The sequence below is a fragment of the Pipistrellus hanaki genome (genome assembly GCF_964339955.1).
Source record: "Pipistrellus hanaki genome assembly, chromosome: 17".
Taxonomy (NCBI): Eukaryota; Metazoa; Chordata; class Mammalia; order Chiroptera; family Vespertilionidae; genus Pipistrellus; species Pipistrellus hanaki.
In genome coordinates, this window is record NC_140519.1 from 1,815,220 (window position 1) to 1,836,080 (window position 20,861).

General features: G+C 53.9%; 1 protein-coding gene and 1 long non-coding RNA gene across 2 annotated transcripts; one reads left to right on the forward strand and one right to left on the reverse strand.

Moving 5' to 3' along the window:
• Positions 1–1,405: 1,405 nt before the first annotated feature.
• On the reverse strand, positions 1,406–11,996 carry LOC311611821 (uncharacterized protein). Its single transcript, XM_084864296.1, has 2 exons — positions 10,056–11,996; positions 1,406–9,869 (listed from the first exon to the last, which is right to left on the reverse strand). Exon 1 carries the CDS (start codon positions 11,665–11,667, stop codon positions 10,312–10,314), a length of 1,356 nt encoding a protein of 451 aa, XP_084720422.1. The 5' UTR covers positions 11,668–11,996; the 3' UTR covers positions 1,406–9,869; positions 10,056–10,311.
• Positions 11,997–14,484: 2,488 nt separating this feature from the next.
• LOC311612146 lies at positions 14,485–20,513 on the forward strand. Its single transcript, XR_014793234.1, has 3 exons — positions 14,485–14,783; positions 17,516–17,708; positions 19,918–20,513. It is a non-coding gene; the product is annotated as an uncharacterized lncRNA (long non-coding RNA).
• Positions 20,514–20,861: the final 348 nt, after the last annotated feature.

Sequence of the window (20,861 nt, forward strand, 5' to 3'; positions counted from 1 at the left end):
AAACGGGCATGCTTTGCACAGAACAAGCAAGTACTCACACCTCACTGAAAGGCTGGGAGGGCCGGGACAAGCCTGGGCACCAGCAGGAGGGGGACTCGGGGTGCAGGAACTGGGGCGAGCTCTAATCTCCTTAAATCCCCTGCTTCTCTGCAACGTGAGGGATAATACGAGCTACTCGCCTCCCATTCCTGGGAGCGAGCCGGTCCCAGCAGCCCGCACCCTCGGCAGCACCAGTAAGCATCAGCTACGACAGAGCAGCACGAGGGCCCGGCGCCACACGCAGGTCTCCAGGATTAGCCCGGCAGACGGGCACTGCCGAACAGCTGTGAGCCACCCCCGGGCCCGTCCTCGCTCCCCCCACCCCCAGGACCCGTCTCCTCTCTGGGTGATGCCCCAGACCATGTATATCCCGGCCATCCTGGGGAGTCTTTCTATTTACGGCAACCAAAACTGCCAGAGGATGACAATAAGTGTTATCCCCATTTGCTTCCACGTCTAGAAAGCATTTATGCAACCAGAAAGCAAATCCAGCCGCTTCCTGTTGCACTGCCTCCTGCGCCATGCATCCAAGGGGTGTTCTTAATCCTGCGCTGGCCAAGGAGCCTGCACAGCTCCTCCCCGTGGGCTGCGGAGCCGGCCATGCTCCCACCTGCCAGCCCTCCTCCGGGCTCTCACTTTCATTTTTCTGAAAGGAAGACGAATCTGTGTCAGGTTGACATTCTTGTCTTATTGCTGACCACTCTGCAGAGCTCACTGTTGTTCGCTGTGTCAGTTTGGAGGAAAAGTATCTTGATGTTATCAACAGACATTAATAGGCAAGGTCTCAGACACACATAACAAGGAGAGTGGTGTGAATAAAGACGTTTAGAGCGGGAAAGGAGTCGTTAGGTCCTGCTGAGGGGATCTCCCAGCTGTGTGACCTGGGACACCCCTCAGTGAGGCTGGCTCCTGGGAAGTGCTTAGGAGTAGCTCGTCTCACTTAGACCCTCCAAATCAGATGTGTTTTCTCCGACCAAGGCAGGTCCTCGCCCAGGGTCACAGCGGCCTCCCCCGGCGGCGCAGGGAGGGTGAGGCAGAGTTCACTCCAGGCCGGCAGACAGCCGTGTGAGCAACAGGCACTGCTGTCCCTCTGGTGAGAGGATAGGCCAGGCATGTGACCCCCCGCTTCAATTCCCTCTTCGCTCACTGGAGATAAGTAGGGTTCCTGCTTGTTAGGGTTGCTTTGAGGATTTAAAGGGGTACCCAGGTAAAACTCTTACCACCACCCTGAGGTGTTAGCTGAGGGACATGAGCTGAGATGGTTAAGAATTCATCTGCTCGACCTTGCACAGGTTCACGGCCTGCGTGGTAGCGGGCTTCCCAGGTCTGGGCCGAGCACCTGCCACGGAGGGAGGTGCTGCCTCCCTCCCCAGGCGGCTTTCCCCGCAGAGCCCAGCCAGCCGTGCCAGCCCATGGGATGCTGGGATCCTCTGCCTGCAGCTCAGGGAACACCTCTGAGGCTGGACAGGCCGTGGACAGATGGGCCATTAGCTGTGGATGGTGGCTCGGGAGTGAGCGTGTGGGAACACGAGCACCAGACGGGGAGAGAGCTGTCAGGCTGGCCGGCGCCAGCCGAGTTTTCCGCTGACCTAGTTGAGTTCAATGAGCAGCGGGGGAGGGAGGATTCCCACACATCCCCAGGTTTTCTCCTCTGCCTGGGAGCGGGCCGCTGGGCACTGCTGGATCTTACTGGCCTATCCCCTACGTACCTTTGTTATACTGTGTGTTTGTAGGAAATTCCACTGTCCTGTAAGTAATGGACGGAATGCATATGGGAAGTCTTAATGGCTCTGCCCAAACCATGGCACATCTGGAACAGAGACAGCAGCGCCCAGTGCTCAGGGTGCATGGAGCTGCCTCCACAAGAGGCACACAGCCAGGAGTACTGTGTGGGTGCCAGAGGGAGCACCAGGAGCACATCCAGCTGCACTCGGGTCCTGGCGTTCGGGACGTGTCGCTGGGACGTTGGTTGTGGGGAAGCCGTGGCCTCCTGCTCAGGTGTCCAGGCACGGGGCCACTCCAGAGCCTCGGGCCCGCAGGGCAGCACCGCCTCCCCAGGGACTGAGCGCCCGCTCCCAGCACCTCTCAGCCCCAGCGGAAGGAGCGGAGTTGTGAGCTCAAAGGCCCCACGTGCACGAGGACGTGATGCTGGCGTTGGTTTTGTGACAACACTGAGTCTTTGAGGAAAAAGAAAAACTCGCGTTCCTGAGAGGTTTGCGATGCAGAAGCAAGACACAGAGTCCAGGCAATTAAAGAGGGGGAGGTTTTAATCTGCGCTCCCGGGCGAAGCTTGCTGGTCCGAGGGTGGGCCAGGGCAGTTCGTGCCAAAAGGTGGCATAGGTAATTCTTTTATACAGCTGTTTAGGGTGGGGAGGGCGGAGGGCATGAGAGGTGTGGAATTCTGCCTCGGGCCAGGGGGCTAGGAAGGCGCCAGCTATCTCTGTCACCATCCACCCTGCAGATGCATGGGCTCTGGGCTTCCCCCTGCCTCGACCTAACATCTCCAACTTCCTAAGGCCTTGTCTGGCTCCTCCTTCCCTTCCCTTTCTTTGCTCTCCGGGCACAGGAAGCCATGCCTGATCCCGGTGCAGGAGGCTGCCAGGCCGAGGACGGAGGAGGGGGGAGCTGGGGCAGAGACCAGGGAGGCAGAGGGTCGGCAGGCCTGGCCCAGCATGTGGATGCCCAGCGGCTCCTCCTGGGCAGGAGCGGTCCTCCCGCCTGGTAACCCACTGCCTGCACGCCCAGAGCAGCCCGGCCCGGCCTCCTGTCCCCAAGGAGGCAGCTGGTCAAGGACTCTCTCCTTTTAAACCTGAAACCAGAGCCGCTTCCCCGGCCTCTTCCATCCCGATGGGGCACGATGGCCTCGTTCTGCCTCGTGTGTGGCGGGGACTATGAGTGGCTGCAATCCCTTCTGAATCGGAGGCGCCATTTCTTCCTGCGATCAGCTCACACAGTGACCCCGGGAACATGCGGCCCCAGCGAGGGTGGATGGCCGTTCTTTTAAATATATTTTATTGATTTCAGAGAGGAAGGGAGAGGGAGAGAGAGCTAGAAACCACAAGGATGAGAGAGAATCACTGATCGGCTGCCTCCTGCATGGCCCACACTGGGGATTGAGCCCCCAACCTGAGCATGTGCCTGTGAGATCGAACCCGGGACCCTTCAGTCCTCAGGGGACACTGTCCGCTGAGCCCCCAGCTGAGCCCCCAGTCCTAAGAATCTTTGCGCAGCGCCAGTGTTCTGCTTTAGGCAGAGGGAAGCAGGAAGCAGCCCGCAGGCCCAGCTCAGTGACCAGGCTTCTGCCAGCGTCTGGATGGCATTATATCTAACTGGGTTACCTTTCTGTTTTGTTTTTTAATTAAATCTTTATTGTTGAAAGTATTATATGTGTCCCTTCCTTCCCCCACTGACCCCCTTCCAGCTGCCCCCCCATCCAGGCCTTCACCCCCTGCTGTGTCCATGGCCTTGCCTCTCCCTCCTCCCCCTCCCCCGCTGGAACTTGGTTAGCCCAGGCCTGACCCCAGATAAGCCCTGGAAGGAAGCTAGCTCCCCTGAGCCTCGGTTGCCGTCGGGAGGAATGGAGATAATGACCCCAGGGCCCATGTGAGGGGAGACAAGGCCTGGCCCCGGCTGGTGGTGAGGGAGTTTCTCTGTCCCCCTCTCTCCTCTCCCCGCCTCCCTCCATCTTATGGCACAGGAGGTGTCATGACCCCCCTTTACAGATGGGCACTGCGACCAGGGGATGAGTCGGTCACTGTGTCACACAGTAGAGCGGAAAATGCCTGTGAATCAGTATGGCACACGCAGCCTTCGGGCAAAGCTTGCTGACCCTGGAAGGACAGCTTTTTAAGGCAAATATTGCAAAAGGCCACATTTCTTTGCTCTAGAATTCAAGCACACTCAGTGTCTAGGTCGCTGGTGGGCTCCCAGAAATGGAAGATGAGCTTGGCCATCGCCTTAGGCTTCCGCCGGAACAGCCATTTTAGCCGCTTTTGTGTATGTTTGGGCTGCATACGTTGCCCCCACCCACTTCCTGGGAATAAAGTTAAACAAAAGAATGCCGGAAGGAGTTTAGGGATTGGAGAGTCTCAGTGACTGTCTCGTGGGATCCTCCTGTCCCTGCTTGGTGCACAGCCTGTGGTCTGGGGTGAGGGGTCAGCCTCTCTCATGTCTGGTGAGAAGCTCTGAGGGGTCTAAGGTCAGGGCAGGCCCACCCCTGCCGTGGTGATTGGCACAGGAGCCCACCTATGGTGACTGGGATGAGCCAGAGGGCAGGCGCTTCTCTGGCCCCAGGATTATTTCTGCAAGAGGAACGAGGCCCAGTTCAAACCAGTGCACTGGTGCTTCGGCTGAGGAGGGGGTGCTTGCTTTTCAGATAATTACTCACACAAATGACCTCGTTGGCCCTGGATGGGTAGCTCAGCTGGTTAGAGCGTCCTCCCAAAGCAGGGTTGGGCCAGAAGCAAGGTCAGGGCACATACAAGAATCAACTGGTGAGTACATAACCAAGTGGAACAACAAATCTCTCTCTCTCTCTCTCTCTCTCTCTCTCTCTCTCTCTCTCTCTCTCTCTCTCTCCCTTCCTCTTTCTCTCCTCCCTTCCTCTCTCTTTTTAAAAATTAATAAAGAAAAATTAAAGAAAACTGTTCTCTTACTGCTGCCTGAGTGTGACCTCCGACGCTCTGAGCCGTTCTGCTCCGGGGGGAGGGGGGGGCATCTGAAGACGAAGCCAAGCGCCGCTGGGACCAGGACATGAGGGGAGTGACCCTGAAGCCACCGGCACCTGAGGGCCCAGGCACATGAGCCCATCAACTTCCTGTTGAAGTTCAAGTCATTTCAGGTGGGTTGTCAGTGACTCACGACCAAAAACACTGCAGCATTCAGGGTGCCCAGCTGGCTTAGCTCAATGGGTAGAATGTCGGCCTGTATAGGAGCATGTATAGGAGCAACCAATTGATGTGTCTCTCTCACATTGTTTCTCTCTGCCCTTCTCTTCCACTCTCTTAAAAAAAAATCAGTGGAAAAATATCCTCTGGTGAGGATTAACAAAAAACAAAATAACATTCCCGTGATTATGAGACTGTAATTTTGATTGGTCATTCACAGTGATTGGTCATACACAAATGATTCATGCAAAGAGATTCTTTGGTTTAAAAGGTCAGCTCTACCTTGAGTGGGACACAGGCAGGGTCATAATTTAATGTTTGATGACTTTGACACTTAATTCTGTCTGTCACTACAAGGATTTTAACTGGGCTCTTCTTATAGGTACAGCTCAGGTTTTTTAATAAAAAGATGGAGTTTGCCCTAGCTGGTTTTGCTCAGTGGATAGATCATCAGCCTGCAGACTGAAGGGTGCCAGGTTCGATTCCGGCCAAGAGCCCATGTCCGGGTTGCGGGCTCGATCCCCAGTGGGGGGCATGCAGGAGGTGGCCAATCAATGACTCCCCTCTTCATTGATGTTTCTCCCCCTCTTCCTTCCTTTCTAAAATCAATAACATATATTTAAAAAGATGGAGTTTATATAATGTTAAAATCTTTATACTGGGAAGCCAGAGATACAGTCAGACCACTTTAAAACTGATCGAATATGTGCTCAGAGGGCAGCAATTCTAAGGTTAGTTTATTATTTCCATTGTCCTTTCTCAATAGCTTTTAGAAATTCTGTTTGCCTTCACAAACTCAGAACCAATCTTCTCTAGCAATAACTATAAAAAATTAAGAGGCTTATTTGTTGGAGAGTTCTCCATTAGAACAGTGGACATATGCTGCTGTGGTGAAAACAATAATAAAATACAAGTTTTTAAGTAAATAGTTAAAAGTTTAAAACATCTATCTTCTCTCCCTTTTGTACAAAATAAAAGATGTGGGAACAAATTCTAAACCCCTCAATTAGCTTGCCTGCTGTCAATAATGGATCAGCTGAAGCTTTAACTGCCTCTACTTTGTGAAATACTCTTGGGAAGGAAGAAAAAGCTGACTTAAGGAGCTTTACAGATGTTGCTTAATAATTTTTAAAAAATATATTCTTATTGATTTCAGAGAAGAAGGGAGAGGGAGAAAGAGAAACATCACGATGAGAACAATGACAGAGAATCACCCATCGGCTGCCTCCTGCATGCCTCCTACTGGGGACCAAACCTGGGCATGTGCCCCGACCAGGAAACAAACCTTGACTTCTTGCTTCATAGGTCAATGTTCAACCACTGAGCCACACTGACCTTGCAAGTTGCTTTGTAATTAATTCACCTTCTCAGAAAAGGCCAGTGTGCCCAGTGAGTGAGATGAATACCAGGACAATGAAACTGAATTAACATGGCCAATTTGAGAAATTCTGAGAAATTGCTTAGCTTGGTCCTTCTCTGTGAAATCAGGTTAGTAGTCCTAACAGCAACCCTGGCCTGCTTTTGGGCCTGTTATTACATTTTATTTTCGTCTGATGTAAAGGGTTATACAAGGGGCTACATGTCAGGCCTGGAGCTCTGGCACATTACTCAGAGGAGAAAACATTGGTTTAAGGAAGAACAGATGCCAGGAACTCTGCGATGCCCTCCTGTAGCGGGGCGGACGTGCTTGTGACTGAGCATGGAGCACCTGCGTTGAACTGTTTGGTACAGTTAAAACCTGGGTTGAAAGGCACTGTGGGTGAAGTAAGCAGGGGCCAGAGTCAAGATTCTGAGTCTTCATTTCATACTTCTGGTTAGACATTCTTGGCCCATAGAATAAGAACTAGAACAAAAAACGTATTTCAAACATCAGAAGAATATTTGGGTTGTGTTATTATTCTTAATTTGGAGGTTTCAGTATATACAGCGTCTAGAATAGTTCTGTTGATATAAAAAACCCTTGAGAGAATGTTTCCAAACAAATTAATTAGAACCACACTGGAATGCATTGTACTTACTTATTTAATACTAGCAGCCCTGCGCATAAATCCCTGTGCCAGTATGTCGCTGCTGCCCTGCCCCCTCCTGTAGCTCTCTGCTGCCGGCTGGTAGTTCGCTGCCCCACCCTCCTGCTGATCTGTGATCTGGTCATTACGCGGTGGGGATAGTTAGCATATTCCTCCCTTAATATATAGGGTACAATGCCAATTTTCATCAAAGATTTGGTTAGGTTCTTAAGATACATACATCGGAAAGAAATGAAAGTAAATAAAGGAGAGCATTCAGGCCAGAGGAAAGTGTGGGGAGGAAAGTAATAAATCTATGGTAAAACTGATAGACAGAAATCTAAATATCCGCTAGCTGGAGGCCGCCCACAGCTGGCTCCTCACTTCAAGCTGCAGTGCAGAGGGGGCAGGGCCAGCTCAGGGGGAGGGGCCAGCTGCAGGCACAGTGCCCTGAGACCAGCAACAGTTACTCAGGAGCATCTCAGCCTTTTGGACCAAGAGACATGGGAATAGCTTCTGACAGGTCCTCTCCGCCCACACTGCCGGCTTATGTGCATATTCGTGGGACATGCTGCGATGCCATCGCGTAACGTCAGGCACGGTATGTTACGGGCCCAATGCCGAAGGACGTGATGTAAGCGCAGCTCCTGGAAAGGACCGCTGGCCGCGAGGCACCGTGGCAAGGCTACACGCACAGTTAGGTGACGGTCTCAGCAGCGTGGCAGGAGGCAAGCTCGTGGCTGCTGGTGGTTGGGTTTTTTTGCACCTTTAGTCCAAAGGAAGCACATAGAACCGGAAGCGGACGAGCCGTCCAGCAGGTGTTTTCAGAAGCATGCCGTCGCCGGGCTTCCCTGAGGAGTCGGATGCGCCAGAGAAGATGGAAGCTGCAGTTGTGCGAGGAGCCCGCCTGCAGGTCGGGCTGGTTCCCGAGGGAGGCAGAGAGCGGGGACTCTGTGGCTATGAGATGCCACAGGAGGACTTCCGACGGCCGGGACAAAGCGCCTGTCACACTGTCACACGCTCAAAACGTGTGAAGGTCAAAGAGAGAGTCCCCGAGCTTCGGGCCACACACACATCATGACTACAATGTGACCTGGAAGCTTTTCCTACAACAGTTGTGCCCGTGGCCACCAAACACCAGCAGCACCGTGGACTCTGCTCCTGGAGGCCTGGGACCGGCCGCCGAGCCCCAGCACAGCCCCAGCTCCCCAGGCACCGCGTGCTGGGCCGCTGTGCGTCTTGCCTGCGGTCGGCCCACGCCACTTTTGTGTTTCTTTGGAAGACAGAAATGTGGAATGAGTTTGGGGCTGATTCCAGAGACGTCCAAGGTGGGTGAGGAGGTGCTGGGGTGCCCGGGCCTTAAGAAGGAAAGCATGGGCTCTCGTGTTGGGTTTCAGTCACAAGCTTCTCAATTGAAAAGATGTCCTTCCCAGCAGCCCCCAGGCCACCTGGCTTAGGGACAGGGGCTCAGCCAGGACTCTCACCTCCTCTTTGCACAGCAGCCACCACCACGTTGGGGACAGCCCTGACTTGGGAGGACAGCCGCCTTCCTCCCTAGGAAAGCTGGAGGCACCGTGGTCCTCTGAGTGGTGTCTGTCTTGGTCCCTAACCCGTTTCCGTCAGCACTTCCGTGGCCGCCGCTGCACGAAGCTCAGACACAGGTGCTCTGGGTCGTTGGCGGTCCTGGAGTCTGTGCAATAAGTGGATGTGTGTGCCACTTCGCTGTGTTTACAAGCATTTTGAGCAATCGGGTGTGGACAGTAGGTCTGCTGTAAGAAGCCACCAGACACAAAGACATACCGCTGTGCTGCCGCAGCTTCCAGGCCGGAGGCCGAGCACCGCCACAGGCAGGGCTTCCAGCAACAGTTCTGGAGGCTGGAAGTTCAAACCATGGCACAGAACACCCCCTGACACCTGCAGGAACAACAGTCTTCCCAAACCACTGGGCAGCGGAGCGGGGGGGGGCATCCTAGGACTATTGGTTCGCAGATGCACCTTTAAACCCTCCACCCCCATGTGGCTTCCTCCTCGACTCTGCACATTACCTTTCTTCAGTGTGTCTGTTCTGTGTCCCACTGTCCCCTTTCTATAAAGACACCAGCCATACTGGGTGAGAGCCATGCCTAAACCCTCAGGTTAACTGGGCTACCTGTGAAAATACCCCATCCTATCTAATAAAGAGGGAATATGCAAATTGACTGTCACACTGTAACAAGATGACTGCACTCACAGTAGAGGCCCAGTTCCCATAACAAGCCTTAATGAGCAATCAGCAGGGACCTGGGGCTGTGTGGTGCTGGGCCAGGGCAGGGGACCTGAGGCTGTGCCCCCTGCCTGGTGGGGCTTGACGGGGTCCTCAGGCTGTGCCCCCCGCCAAGCAGAGCTTGATTGGGGACCTCAAGCGGTGCCCCCCATCCTGGTGACAGGCCAGGGGACCTCAGGGCACACCAGGGGCCTAAGGCTGCACCCCCTGCCCGGTGGGGCTTGATGGGGTTGGGGCCAACTAGGTCTGGATCTCGCCCAGTGCAGGTGGGGCTGGCCGGGTATGGTGTCCCTTACAGAGCACGTGTGGAAGTTGTGGGTGAGCGAATGAATGGATGAATGGAAATGGACAATGGTGTGTGAGCCACTTGGACTGACCGGGCAGCCAACGCTCATGGCCACACCCTGTGGGGCTGGCCTGTAATGCCAGCAACCAACTCTTTGCTGCCCAAAATGTTGTGAAAAATGGATAATGCATTAGACAAACCCGACTCTTTTGGGGACCCAGCTCTGGGCATGGAGTCAGAGGCTGGTCTTGAACCTGAGCTCCGCCTCTGCCTGGCCAGCATCTTGTACAACTGACTCAGTGACTCCAAACCAATGTCCGTGTTCTAATCAGCAAGACGGTGAAGTGGGTCCTCCTCGCAGGCCTGGCTTCATAAGCGGAGGAATTCACCTGAGAAACCAGAAATGAGCCGGTGGCTGAGACTAACTCAATAATGCTCAGAGCTCCATTATTTCCTGGGCATGAATAATTCACTGGCTTCGATTGCTTAAAAAGCCAGTGTTTACTAAAACATTTTTGAGTCAAAGACCTCAACCACAGTTTTTATCAATGAGGAGATTAAATATTGATACTTACTGAGCCGGCGGAGTGCTGAGTGGTTGGTGGCAGGCCTCAGGCTGAGCAGCTGGGAGGTGAAGCCCAGCACGGGCCGTGTCCAGGTGACCTCTCGGCAGGGCCTGGCTGTCCTTGCATTCTCCAGAAATGGGGGGTCAGGGGGGAAAAGAGCTCCATGTAGCGGGGCCACAGAAAGGCAAAACCCAATACCTAACCCCCCATGTGCAGACCCCTGGTCCCCTCAGGCTGAGGGCTCAGTCTCCAGGTGCCTGTGTCTTTAAATAGCTGTGGGTGGTCCTTTGCCAGGCCGAGCCGCGGAGAGCAGCCCATTGGGGCAGTCCTTGGTGCTTTGCAGGTGGTGTCCTCTGATGGCATGCATCATGGCTCTCACGCCCGGAGGGGTGAGTGTCCCACTCGTCATGGAATCCTGCCGGCCGCTGAGGAGTGAGGAATATGGGGGTTTTGTAAGATGCCATTTGTTAACAAGTTCTTCCTTTGAATCCTTATTTGTCTCGAGTAATGGGATTTTGAATTTCCTTGATGTTGGTGTGTTGCCATCTCCACTCAAGAAACACCGGTGTGAGCTGGATCCCTGGTGATGCGTCCCTCGGGCCCAGGCCCAGCAGACACTCCCTATCATGGAGCCTGAGCAGCATGGGAGCAGGTATAGTACTGCCCTGAGCAAGTGGGCGCCTGCAGACACCACAGCACCCACAGTCACAGTCACAGCAGCTCCCATAGTCACAGCCACAGTCACAGTCACAGCCACAGCCATAGTCACAGCAGCTCCCATAGTCACAGCCACAGCCACAGTCACAGCCACAGCCATAGTCACAGCAGCTCCCACAGCCACAGTCACAGCCACAGCCACAGTCACAGCATCTCCCATAGTCACAGTCACAGTCACAGTCACAACAGCTTCCACAGTCACAGTCACAGTCATAGCAGCTCCCATAGTCACAGTCACAGTCACAGCCACAGCCACAGCCACAGCCACAGTCACAGTCCCAGTCCCAGTCACAGCCACAGTCCCAGTCACAGTCACAGCCACAGTCCCAGTCCAAATCACAGCCACAGTCACAGCCACAGTCACAGTCACAGCCACAGCCACAGTCACAGTTCCAGTCACAGTCACAGCCACAGTCACAGTCACAGTCACAGTCACAGCCACAGTCACAGTCCCAATCCTAGTCACAGCCACAGTCATAGTCCCAGTCCCAGTCACAGCCACAGTCCCAGTCCCAGTCCCAATCACAGCCACAGTCACAGTCACAGTCACAGTCACAGTCACAGCCACAGCCACAGCCACAGTCCCAGTCCCAGTCCCAATCACAGCCACAGTCATAGTCCCAGTCCCAGTCACAGCCACAGTCCCAGTCCCAGTCCCAATCACAGCCACAGTCACAGTCACAGTCACAGTCACAGTCACAGCCACAGCCACAGTCACAGTCCCAGTCCCAGTCCCAGCCACAGTCACAGTCACAGTCACAGTCACAGTCACAGCCACAGTCCCAGTCCCAATCACAGCCACAGTCACAGCCACAGTCACAGTCACAGTCACAGCCACAGTCACAGTCACAGTCCCAATCCCAGTCACAGCCACAGTCACAATCACAGTCACAGTAGTGCCCATGCGGGGGTCTGAGCCCGGGCGGCCTGGCCGGAAAGGCTCTTCACTGCAGTTTTCAGGAGAAGGAAGTCACTGGCTCAGAATGCTCACTGCGGGCACTTCATGGCAGGCCACGTGCTGGGGAGACCCCCTAGGAGGACACCCAGAGATCCACCAGGCGGCCACCAGGCAGCCTTGCAAGAGCCGGGGTGGGGGAGGGGTTTATGGCCAGGAGGCGCCCAGGAGGGCGGTCACTGAGGAGATGGCTTGCCCTCTGGGCAGGCAGGAGCCTGGGAGCCGGCCTCCTGGACGTAATCCCAGACAGAGTGCGATGGCTGGGGCTGCGCCTGCAGCAGGAGCCTCAGCGTCCTCCTCTCTGTGATGGGCTCACCGCGTGCTGCCCTAAGGTGGCTGGGGGAATGAGCGTGGTGTGCTGAGGCACAGGGCACCAGCCAGCGCCCAGGGCCCGCACTGGGATACAGTCTCCATAGAAAGTGATGGAATCGCGGGGGCGGGGTGAGGAGGAGCCCTGAGCCAGGCGCCTGGTCTGCTGGGAGCGAGAGGGCTAGGTCATCCTCCGAGCCTCTGCAATGCCAGGGCCTCCCTCAGGGAGACACCCCCAAGAAAGCCCGCCGGTCTGTCGCCTGCTGGGGACCCGTGGCTGCGGAAGTGAGAACAGGAGCCATGCCAGGCTTTGCTAATTCCCTGTGCCACTGCGCTGACGGCTGTGCTGCTAACTTAGAGAAACAGAACAAAGCGTCCGTCCTCCTGACGCGGACAGCCCGGAGGGTGGGCCAGCTGCTCCCCCCAAGGCCTGGCACTCTCTAGTCACATTGAGTTCAACCACCTTAAACTCACGGAGAAATCCTCTAGGCTTTTCCTGTCCGTCCGCGGCCTGCGGTTCCCTCTGCTGTTACAGGGACTTGTTAGCGGGCAAGAGCCGTCCGCTTCCACGGTGACACTATCGGGCGGGTCTGCTTGCCCAGGGGACCCGCCTTGACAGCACTGTGAGACGGAGCACCTCAGCGATGGCATCATGGTGTCAATTCCCCCCGCCAGCTCAGGAGCCGGCCTCCACGCCACACGGAAGCAGGCAGAGCCCTCGTCCCGTGAACTGGCAGCGCCCGGCGGGCAGGCTGCGAGGGGAAGCCCTGCCGCAGAGCCCAGTGAGCGTCCCAGTGAGAGCCGCTATGGTCCGGAGGTCTGCAGTGCCACTCCGGCATCTCTGGCCTCAGGCAAGGTGGCCCCAGCATGACGAGGCAGGTGCCCTGTGTCCTAGGTGCGCCTCCGTCCCTCTGCCTGCGTGTCCTGTGAGGCCCATCCAGATGCGCTGCTTCCCGGGTGGTGTCTGCTTTCCCAGGGCACCTCTGCAGCAGTCCCCAGGGAGCAGATGGGAGGCCTACTGAGGCGTTTCTTAGAAGAGTGACCCCTCCGGACCGCCCCGCGATGAGGCTGCGAAGTTGGGGCTTGCTTCCCTGGGGATGGAACTGACTCTTGGAACCCCAGTCGGCTGCCACTACTCCTCTCGGCTCCTCGCTCCTCGGCTCCTCGGCAGGCCGGGGGGCTGCTTCTGGCTTTTGTCTCCTTCAGGAACCAGGGCAGTAAGCTGGTCATGCAATCCTCTCAAAGACAAACATGTGAAAAGACAGCATAGGCCCTGGCTGGGGCTCAGTTGGTTCGAGTGTCATCCCCAAACACCAAGGTTGCAGGCTCTCTCCAGTCAGGGCACATATAAAAACCTCCCAATAAATCCATAAATGAGGAACAACAAATCACTATCTCTGTCTTTCTCTCTCCCTTCTTCTTTCTCTCTAAAAATCAATCAATAAATAAAAATTTAGAAAAGATAGCATAGAGTTATTTGTACATAAATGTGAATTATTTGTTCAACAACTATTGACTGCAGAAAGCACACGGGCCACACAGAAAGCCCGCCCACAAGTAGCCCACATTCCAGGCCCATGGCAAAGGCAGGTCCTGGTAGGAAAGCAGGGGCCTGTGGAACTTTCACATGGAAGTATCTTTTCTGGAGAAGTAGGCATGTGCATAAGTAAACACATGGAAGTAGTCATGCAGCCAAATTCCTAGGTGAAAATTTGGAAATAGGTGAAGTACCCCTCGTGGTGGGAATAGCTGGACAGTGGGTGCGATTTGTGCTAGCTAGACCCCAGATATAAAAACAAAGTTGGTCACGTTCCTCCTCTATCACTCAAGGCAGAGGTTATATGTTGAGCTCCAAGGTAACCTGGCCACTTCCAGACAAACTTGGTCAGTTCAGGATGCTCCCTGTTCTGTCTCTCCCCAAGTCCAGGTGCACCCCAGGACCAAGGGAGCTTCAGGCTTGGGGCGCAGTGGCCATCGCTAGGTGTCCGCTACATGGCAGCTCCTGGAGGGGCCGGCACCGTTCTCAAGGCCTGGCCACCTGGCCTAGCTGCTCTGGGACTCCCCTCCCCACCCCGGCATACCTGAGCAGTGGGGACCCCACCTCCTTCAGGGTCAAGGTAGCACCACTTTCCTGTGGAGAAGCCATTCCCTCTCACAACCAAGAAGCCCTTCCTATAGACAGCCTTCCCGCCCCAGGTTTCTCTCCGCACATTCTCCCTCTCTGGGGGCGGGGGAAGCACGGCCCTCCTCCCTCCTGCTGCTGGGCTGCCACCCTGGCCTGGGAGACACTTGTCACCCCTCCCCAGCTGCCCTGCCTGTGCCCTGATAGGGAGAGAGCAGTGAGAGGCCTGTGCCTCCCGGGGCCACGAAGTGGGACCTTATCTCTACCGACAGGCCTCACAGAACTGCAGGCCTGCACCCCACCGCTGCCCGCGGGGCTATATCTTCAAGAACAGCCACAGCTGACGTTCCTCCCATTGAGAGGTCAGGGGGCCATGCCCTCTCCCCTCCAACCGGCAGGACCCTGTGCCTGCCTCAACCCGCAGCGTGTGATGACACCGTGTGACTTGGGAGCTTGGTCATAAAAGCCTCATGCCTTTCCACTCCTTCTTGGGAAACTCGCCTCCAGTGAGTGGCTGGCCAGAGGCCCCGGCGGCGAAGAAGCCAGGCCAGTGGCAGGAGCAGAGACAGCAGGAGGCCCTTCCTGGGTAAAGGTGGTGTCCTTGCTCCTTCCCCCTTGGCTCCATGTCCTGAAGGTGAGAGATGAGTCACTCGGCGCTCCTGCTCATTGCTCCACAATGAGCAGGAGCTCTGATAGTCACACCCTCTTACTTTAGTTATGGGCAGTTTTTCTCACTTAGAACTTGCATACAAGAAGATTTTACAAACTAGAGATAAATTACAGAAACTTCTCAGTATTATACAGACAGATATGTAGACACACATATAGAGGAATAGAAGGATGGATGGATGGATGGATGGATGGATGGATGGATGGATGGATAGGTGGATGGATGGATGGATGGATGGATGGATGGATGGATGGATGGATGGATGGATAGGTGAATGGATGGATGGATGGATGGATGGATGGATTGGTGGATGAATGGTTGGGTAAGTGAATGGCTGGCTGGATGGATGGATGGATGGATTGGTGGATGAATGGTTGGGTAAGTGAATGGTTGGATGGATGAATTGGTGGATGAATGGTTGGGTAAGTCGATGGATGGATGGATAGATAAGTGGATGTATGTACGTATGGATGTATGGATGGAGGGATGGGTAATGTGTATAAAGATGGATGGTGAAAGAGAAATGGAAAGAATGAGAGGGAGAGGCTGATTTCTTTTTAGTCCTAAGTGTGGCTTTTGTTGAGAACTATTAGCTGATGTAGGAGATATTGTATGGAGTCATACATATTTTGAGATCTGGAGAGTTCCATATCTTTCTGACTGTTTACCTATAGTTTAAATGATTAATCTTTACTCTATCTCACATCTCAGTGGACCTAAGGGGAAACAGTCGTGATTCAAATAAAATTGGCCCACTTTAAGACCTGTCCCAGTTTAGTATGACATGTGGAGAGAGAGAGAGAAAGAGAGGGAGAGAGAGAGAGGAGCATAATTCCAGTCCCCACAATCACTGAGCAGTAATGTAGGCCTCTACTGAAAAGCTCTTGGAGATACCAGAGTGGGAATTCCGTGGTGGGGTTTACATAATACATTATCAATTTAGCTACCTAATTCCCTCCTTAGACACCCTCCCCATCCCCAAGTTCTCTGTAGTTATAAACGTCCTCAATCCTCAGAGAGGATGCTCTCCAGAGGGCTGTCCTTCCTCCCTATCCTCCCCGGGAAGGGTCTGACAGCACACGCGGTGTGGAGGGAGGGCTGTACGGACTTGATTTTGTTCTGTCACACAGAGATTGTCCTTTTCTTTCTCTTGAGGAATAAAAGTTAAGTTTAGAAATACAAATTTGTGTTTGTGAAATTACGAACCGCTTTCCAAAGGGGTGTCTTCCCTGAGTGTGGAGAGCAGGCGTCTCCTTGGCAAGGAGCGAGGAAGGAAGAAGGGGAAGGAAGTTCAGGCTCATCCAGCTTCGGAGGAACTGCGTGCGGCTCGGAGATGCAGAGACCCTGGGATCCAGTCGGAGGACTTGGCATCAGGCTGGCCAGGCTGCCTCCTGCCAGGCGGGCTCTTGGGGCACGATCCAGGGCCCCTCACTCTCCTCAGTGGTGACATGGGGTCATGAGGGCCTGTCCTGTCAGGACTCCACTGCTGCCACAGGTGGGGCTGCTTTGAAAATCATAGGAACAATCCAAATGTAAGGGTGTTCATGGATCCAAGAGGGAGAGTGAAAGCTCCCCCTCCTCTGGGTGGTGGGGGAGACCCTACCAGTCTCTCAGGGCTGCCACCACAGAGCACATCCTGAGAGGCTTATACAACAAACACGCATTCTCCACAGCCCGAAGGCTGACGTCCCAGACCGAGGTATCCACAGGCTGGCTTCATTCTGAGCATCCTCCTTGGCTTACAGGTGCCCCTCACACCCCTCCTTTCCCGTCTCACGTGGTCTTTCCACTGAGTGTGTCTCCATCATAATCTCTTTTTAAAAGGACCCAGTCTTAGTGGTCCTGCCCATCCCGATGGATGGCCTCACCTACCTCAGCCACCTCTCTACAGGTGCTGTCTCCGACACAGCCACAGTCTGAGATACGGTGCTGGACTCATGAGGTGTTAGTGTTACTTTCTTGATTTTGGTGTATTATTGACTTGGAACTGTCTGAAGTTGCTTTGTGAGCAGTCAGACTAATGTGCTGGCTGCTTCCCCCTCTGTCCGTTCACACTTTGAGGAAACGTTGAAATTCTGAATTCTGTATTCAGCTTTGAGTGGCAGTGGGTTTGAGGCAGGAGTGGCAATGTCTGTGAGACCTTATTCATCAACCTCCTTTGAGGCTATTTCTGGTTTTCCTGCCTATTCGCAATGAAGTCCACAGTACTGGTGATTCATCTTCGTTGATAACCAGCTTCCAAAAAAAGAGAGGACATTTCCATCATTCAAGATCTGCTACCAAGGAGTGATTTGTTGTTTGTGGTAATGTGCAAGCCATCTTCTGGTGCCGGACAAAACCTGGTACTTATCTGCACTTTTCCACATCAAAGACAAAGTGGAAACTGTAATTTTCATTAGTCTTACCAAAAACTGTACACAGGATAATAGCTCAGGAAATGTTTACCTTCTATATTTGTTAGGCTGGCAAATGTAGAATACATTTAATACATATTTCAAATATATATTATGGATACATAATATAATTATGTGGATATACTATGGGTATTACATATATGGATATATATGGTTACATGTAATTAATTTTCTCAAGTCTCACACCACCTGAGATACAAATGGAGTCACGTTAACAGAAACAATTTAAATCCCACCAGCTTCTTTTGTTTTTATAAGCTTTTATTGTTGATGGTATTACAGATATGGGGGAAGGAGCGAAAGCGGAGATGCCGTTAATACTACCCAGCTTCCTCACTACGTACTCAGAGACCTGAGCCGGGTGGGAGTTGAGCTCTGGGAGACAGATGCCTTCACGTTGAACTGATCCGCCCTCCTTTCTGAACCCGACGGTCCCTGCTGACTCGGTGCCTGCACCGGACCCTCAGCCAACCAGGTAGATTTCAGGTGTCTCGCGGCGAGTTCCCCAGACACCTCCGGGTGCCCTGAATTCTGGCGGCATGTCCAGCCAGGGCTCCTGCGAATAAAATACGTTACCTTGAGATCTCTCTAATCTCAAAGGAGCAATGTTTGCTAAGTGTACTTGCTCTAATTTGGAGATGAGGAAACTAAACTGCCTCAAGGCTAAGCAATGAGTCAGTTAAATTGGAACCCAGACATGTCAGCATGGAGTCTGGGAGCGGATGCAGAGTGCAGGCCCTGAGGGCACCCCAGGGGCAGCTCGGCCTTCTGCGCAGCCCGAGCCCTGGTCTGGGCGCCTCAGGGACACGGCCCGCTGAGTCATGAGACCGAGACGTAACCCCTAATGAGAAGCAGGAGGGACCCTCTGAAGCCAGCTGAACGATGTCATTGAGCTGAAGCTCAGACTAATCAACACGAGGACCCCATGCGAATCCACAGCTCACCTGCCAGGAGGCAGAGAGCGGCTCAGGAACGGCAGTTTATTGTTCGTGCTGGCTCATGGTTCGGGGATGAGGTGAGCATAGACCTGCTTTTCTAAACGTGAGTGTTTTGTCCTTCGGAAGCCTCAGCATGACTGGCCGGCTCCGTCACGCACGCACCCCTTTTCTGTTTAATCCCGTGGCGGAGGCTGCGGGGCCAGGGCACAGGAATCAGGCTCTGTCTTCAGACAGGCCAGTGCCTTCCAGGTAACCTCGGTGCAAGTTTACTTTCAGGACCCGAATGGCCGTCGGAGAGGTGTGGACATTTACGAAGGGTTTAAGACTGGGAACATTAAGGCGTTTCCCTTTATAAATTACTCAGTGGGCCCAGCACTCCGAGGGCAGGGCCGTGTGTGAGGCCCCGCTGCTCCCCGGACAGGCCTTCCCGGCCACGCAGAGCTCGGCCCCCGGGGGTGAGCACACCTGCGTCCCAGGGACAGAGGCAGAGAGCCCCTTCCTGCCGCCGGGGAGACCCCACATAGGGAGCAGCTGGCTCCCAGGAGGGTTTTCCTCTTTGCAACCAGCACCATGAATATTCTGTTTTCTTTCTTATCACCTAAATGAGAAATAACAGTTACACTCCAACTGCCATTTATCCTGCAGATCTTTCTCCCCCTGCACAGCCTGCTTTTGGGGCCTCTGACCTCCCCCACTTCCCTTTCGGGGGAGGGGAACCTCAGATCAGGGTAGCCAGCCCTCCGCTCCTCTCATGACGGAAGTGGAGAATGAAACCTGGAAGAAACCGCATGTGTAGAGCTTTCTTTGGATTCCGAAAAGGTTTTCACTATATTTTCAAATGCTTTAAGTTAGTAAGACCCTTTATGAAAAACATTTATATGACTTCATAGCAAAAACCGTGGAAAGGAAAGTAAGATCACAGACTTACATTTTAAAAGTCGAATGTTGCCATTTATGAGAACAGGGTTTTGGGAAGGAAGGAGGTGAGTGTGCCCCAGACCAGGGCCATGGGTCAGGCCACCCTGTCCCTAATACTCGCGGGCACAGCTGTCCCCACACCTGGGGGTCCGCCCGCCCACCCTCCCCCTCCAATCCACACAGATGTCTGTGCAGGGGCCAGGGGTCAGGGGTCTCCTTACGGGAATGGCTGCGTGACCTCCAGCGGAGGAAGGGCTGTGCTAACATGAAATGGGGTTTTAAGTGAACACTAAGAGCGCACTCAGAAGAGGGCAACTCCCCGGGCCTGAAAGGCAGAGGAGCAGACACGGAGTTACGGACAAGCCATCACTGTTCTCAGAGGAACACAGAAAAGCTCTTTGGACTGAATGTTCGTGGGACATTCTGCTGGTTACGAAGGGACAGGGCCACCACCAGCCATGAGCAGAGGCTGAGTGGAGGGATGTGTAAAGGAGAGGGAGCCAGCAGGAGGGGTGGGGGTGGGGCCACAGGCCAGCGCGGGGGCGGGACCAGGCAGGGCACAGCGACCAAGGCTGTGCAGTCCCCCACCTTTGCCTTCTCCACCACCAGCCTCCCCTGTTCTTCTCTCCTTGTCATTCTCCTGGAAGGGCAGCGGGGGAGGAAAAGGGTGTTAATTAGGATTCTGGACTGCCTTTACCTCGCTGGAACCTGCTAATGGTCTGTATTTAACTCTTAAGTCATGTCATGTGAGCACCTTTCTCTCCCAAATTAGATAGTACACCACCAAAATCACAAAGTAGTCTTTTTCCCTCCAATCCCGACTCCCAGAACCTAGAAGAGCTTGCAGTCCGCTGCTATGGTGAGCCAACCTTTAACGCTGTTTGTCCTGGACACTGACCGCGGAGAGACTGCCTGTCCGCCCGGCCCCAGCCCCGGCCCGGCCCCTCCTCCAGGCGCGCTGCAGCCGTGCCGCCAGCGGGCCACTGCGTGAGGTGAGGTTGCAGCCACGTGTGGGCTAAGAGAAAGGTGTGTGCGCGGAGGGAGGGTAAACACTTTGTCTTCCAGGATTACACACATGTAGCATGTATTTGTTTCAGCTTGTTCTCTACACATTGTTTCGCACTAGTACCATTTTTGGCAATGGAGACATTTTTAATGTTTACCTATTAAAACGTATGATGCTTTTATGAAGTCTGAGTGGTTTGTACAGAGAAAGGACATTCTCTACTCAAAACTAGAAAACCATGAATTTATTTATTCCCACTAAAATACTAGAACCATTTGAAATCTTGTTTTGATGTAAGACATAAAGTAAGAATTTATTTTATTTTTTCCGTAAGTCTTCACTCTATCAAAGCCAATCATTGATTCCCTTCCCCTCCCCGCCGGGAATAAATGCAGTGTGTCTCCCTAGCAGAGTTTCAGAAGGCAGGAGGGCCAGGCAGCCAAGGGAAGCTGACTCAGTCACACTGCCATGTGTTCACCCGACTGAGCATGTTTTCTGCTTCTAATAAAATGTTTTCTTTCCTCTCCTGGGAATGGACCCCCCTCCCCCATCACGCTGGCGATTAACCAGCTCACAAGGCTCTCGAGAACAGAGTCCCTTGGGCATTGCGTGGCTGTCACTGAGCTCAGCTGGCCTGGGCCTCGGTCTCCACAGGCACCCAGTCCTTCAGATGTGCTCAGGTACATTGTTGTCCTGAGCTGTGCTTTTCACAGCAAAGAATGCCAGCCAAGCAGGATATTTGTCTTCCTTTCAGCCGGAACCTGAG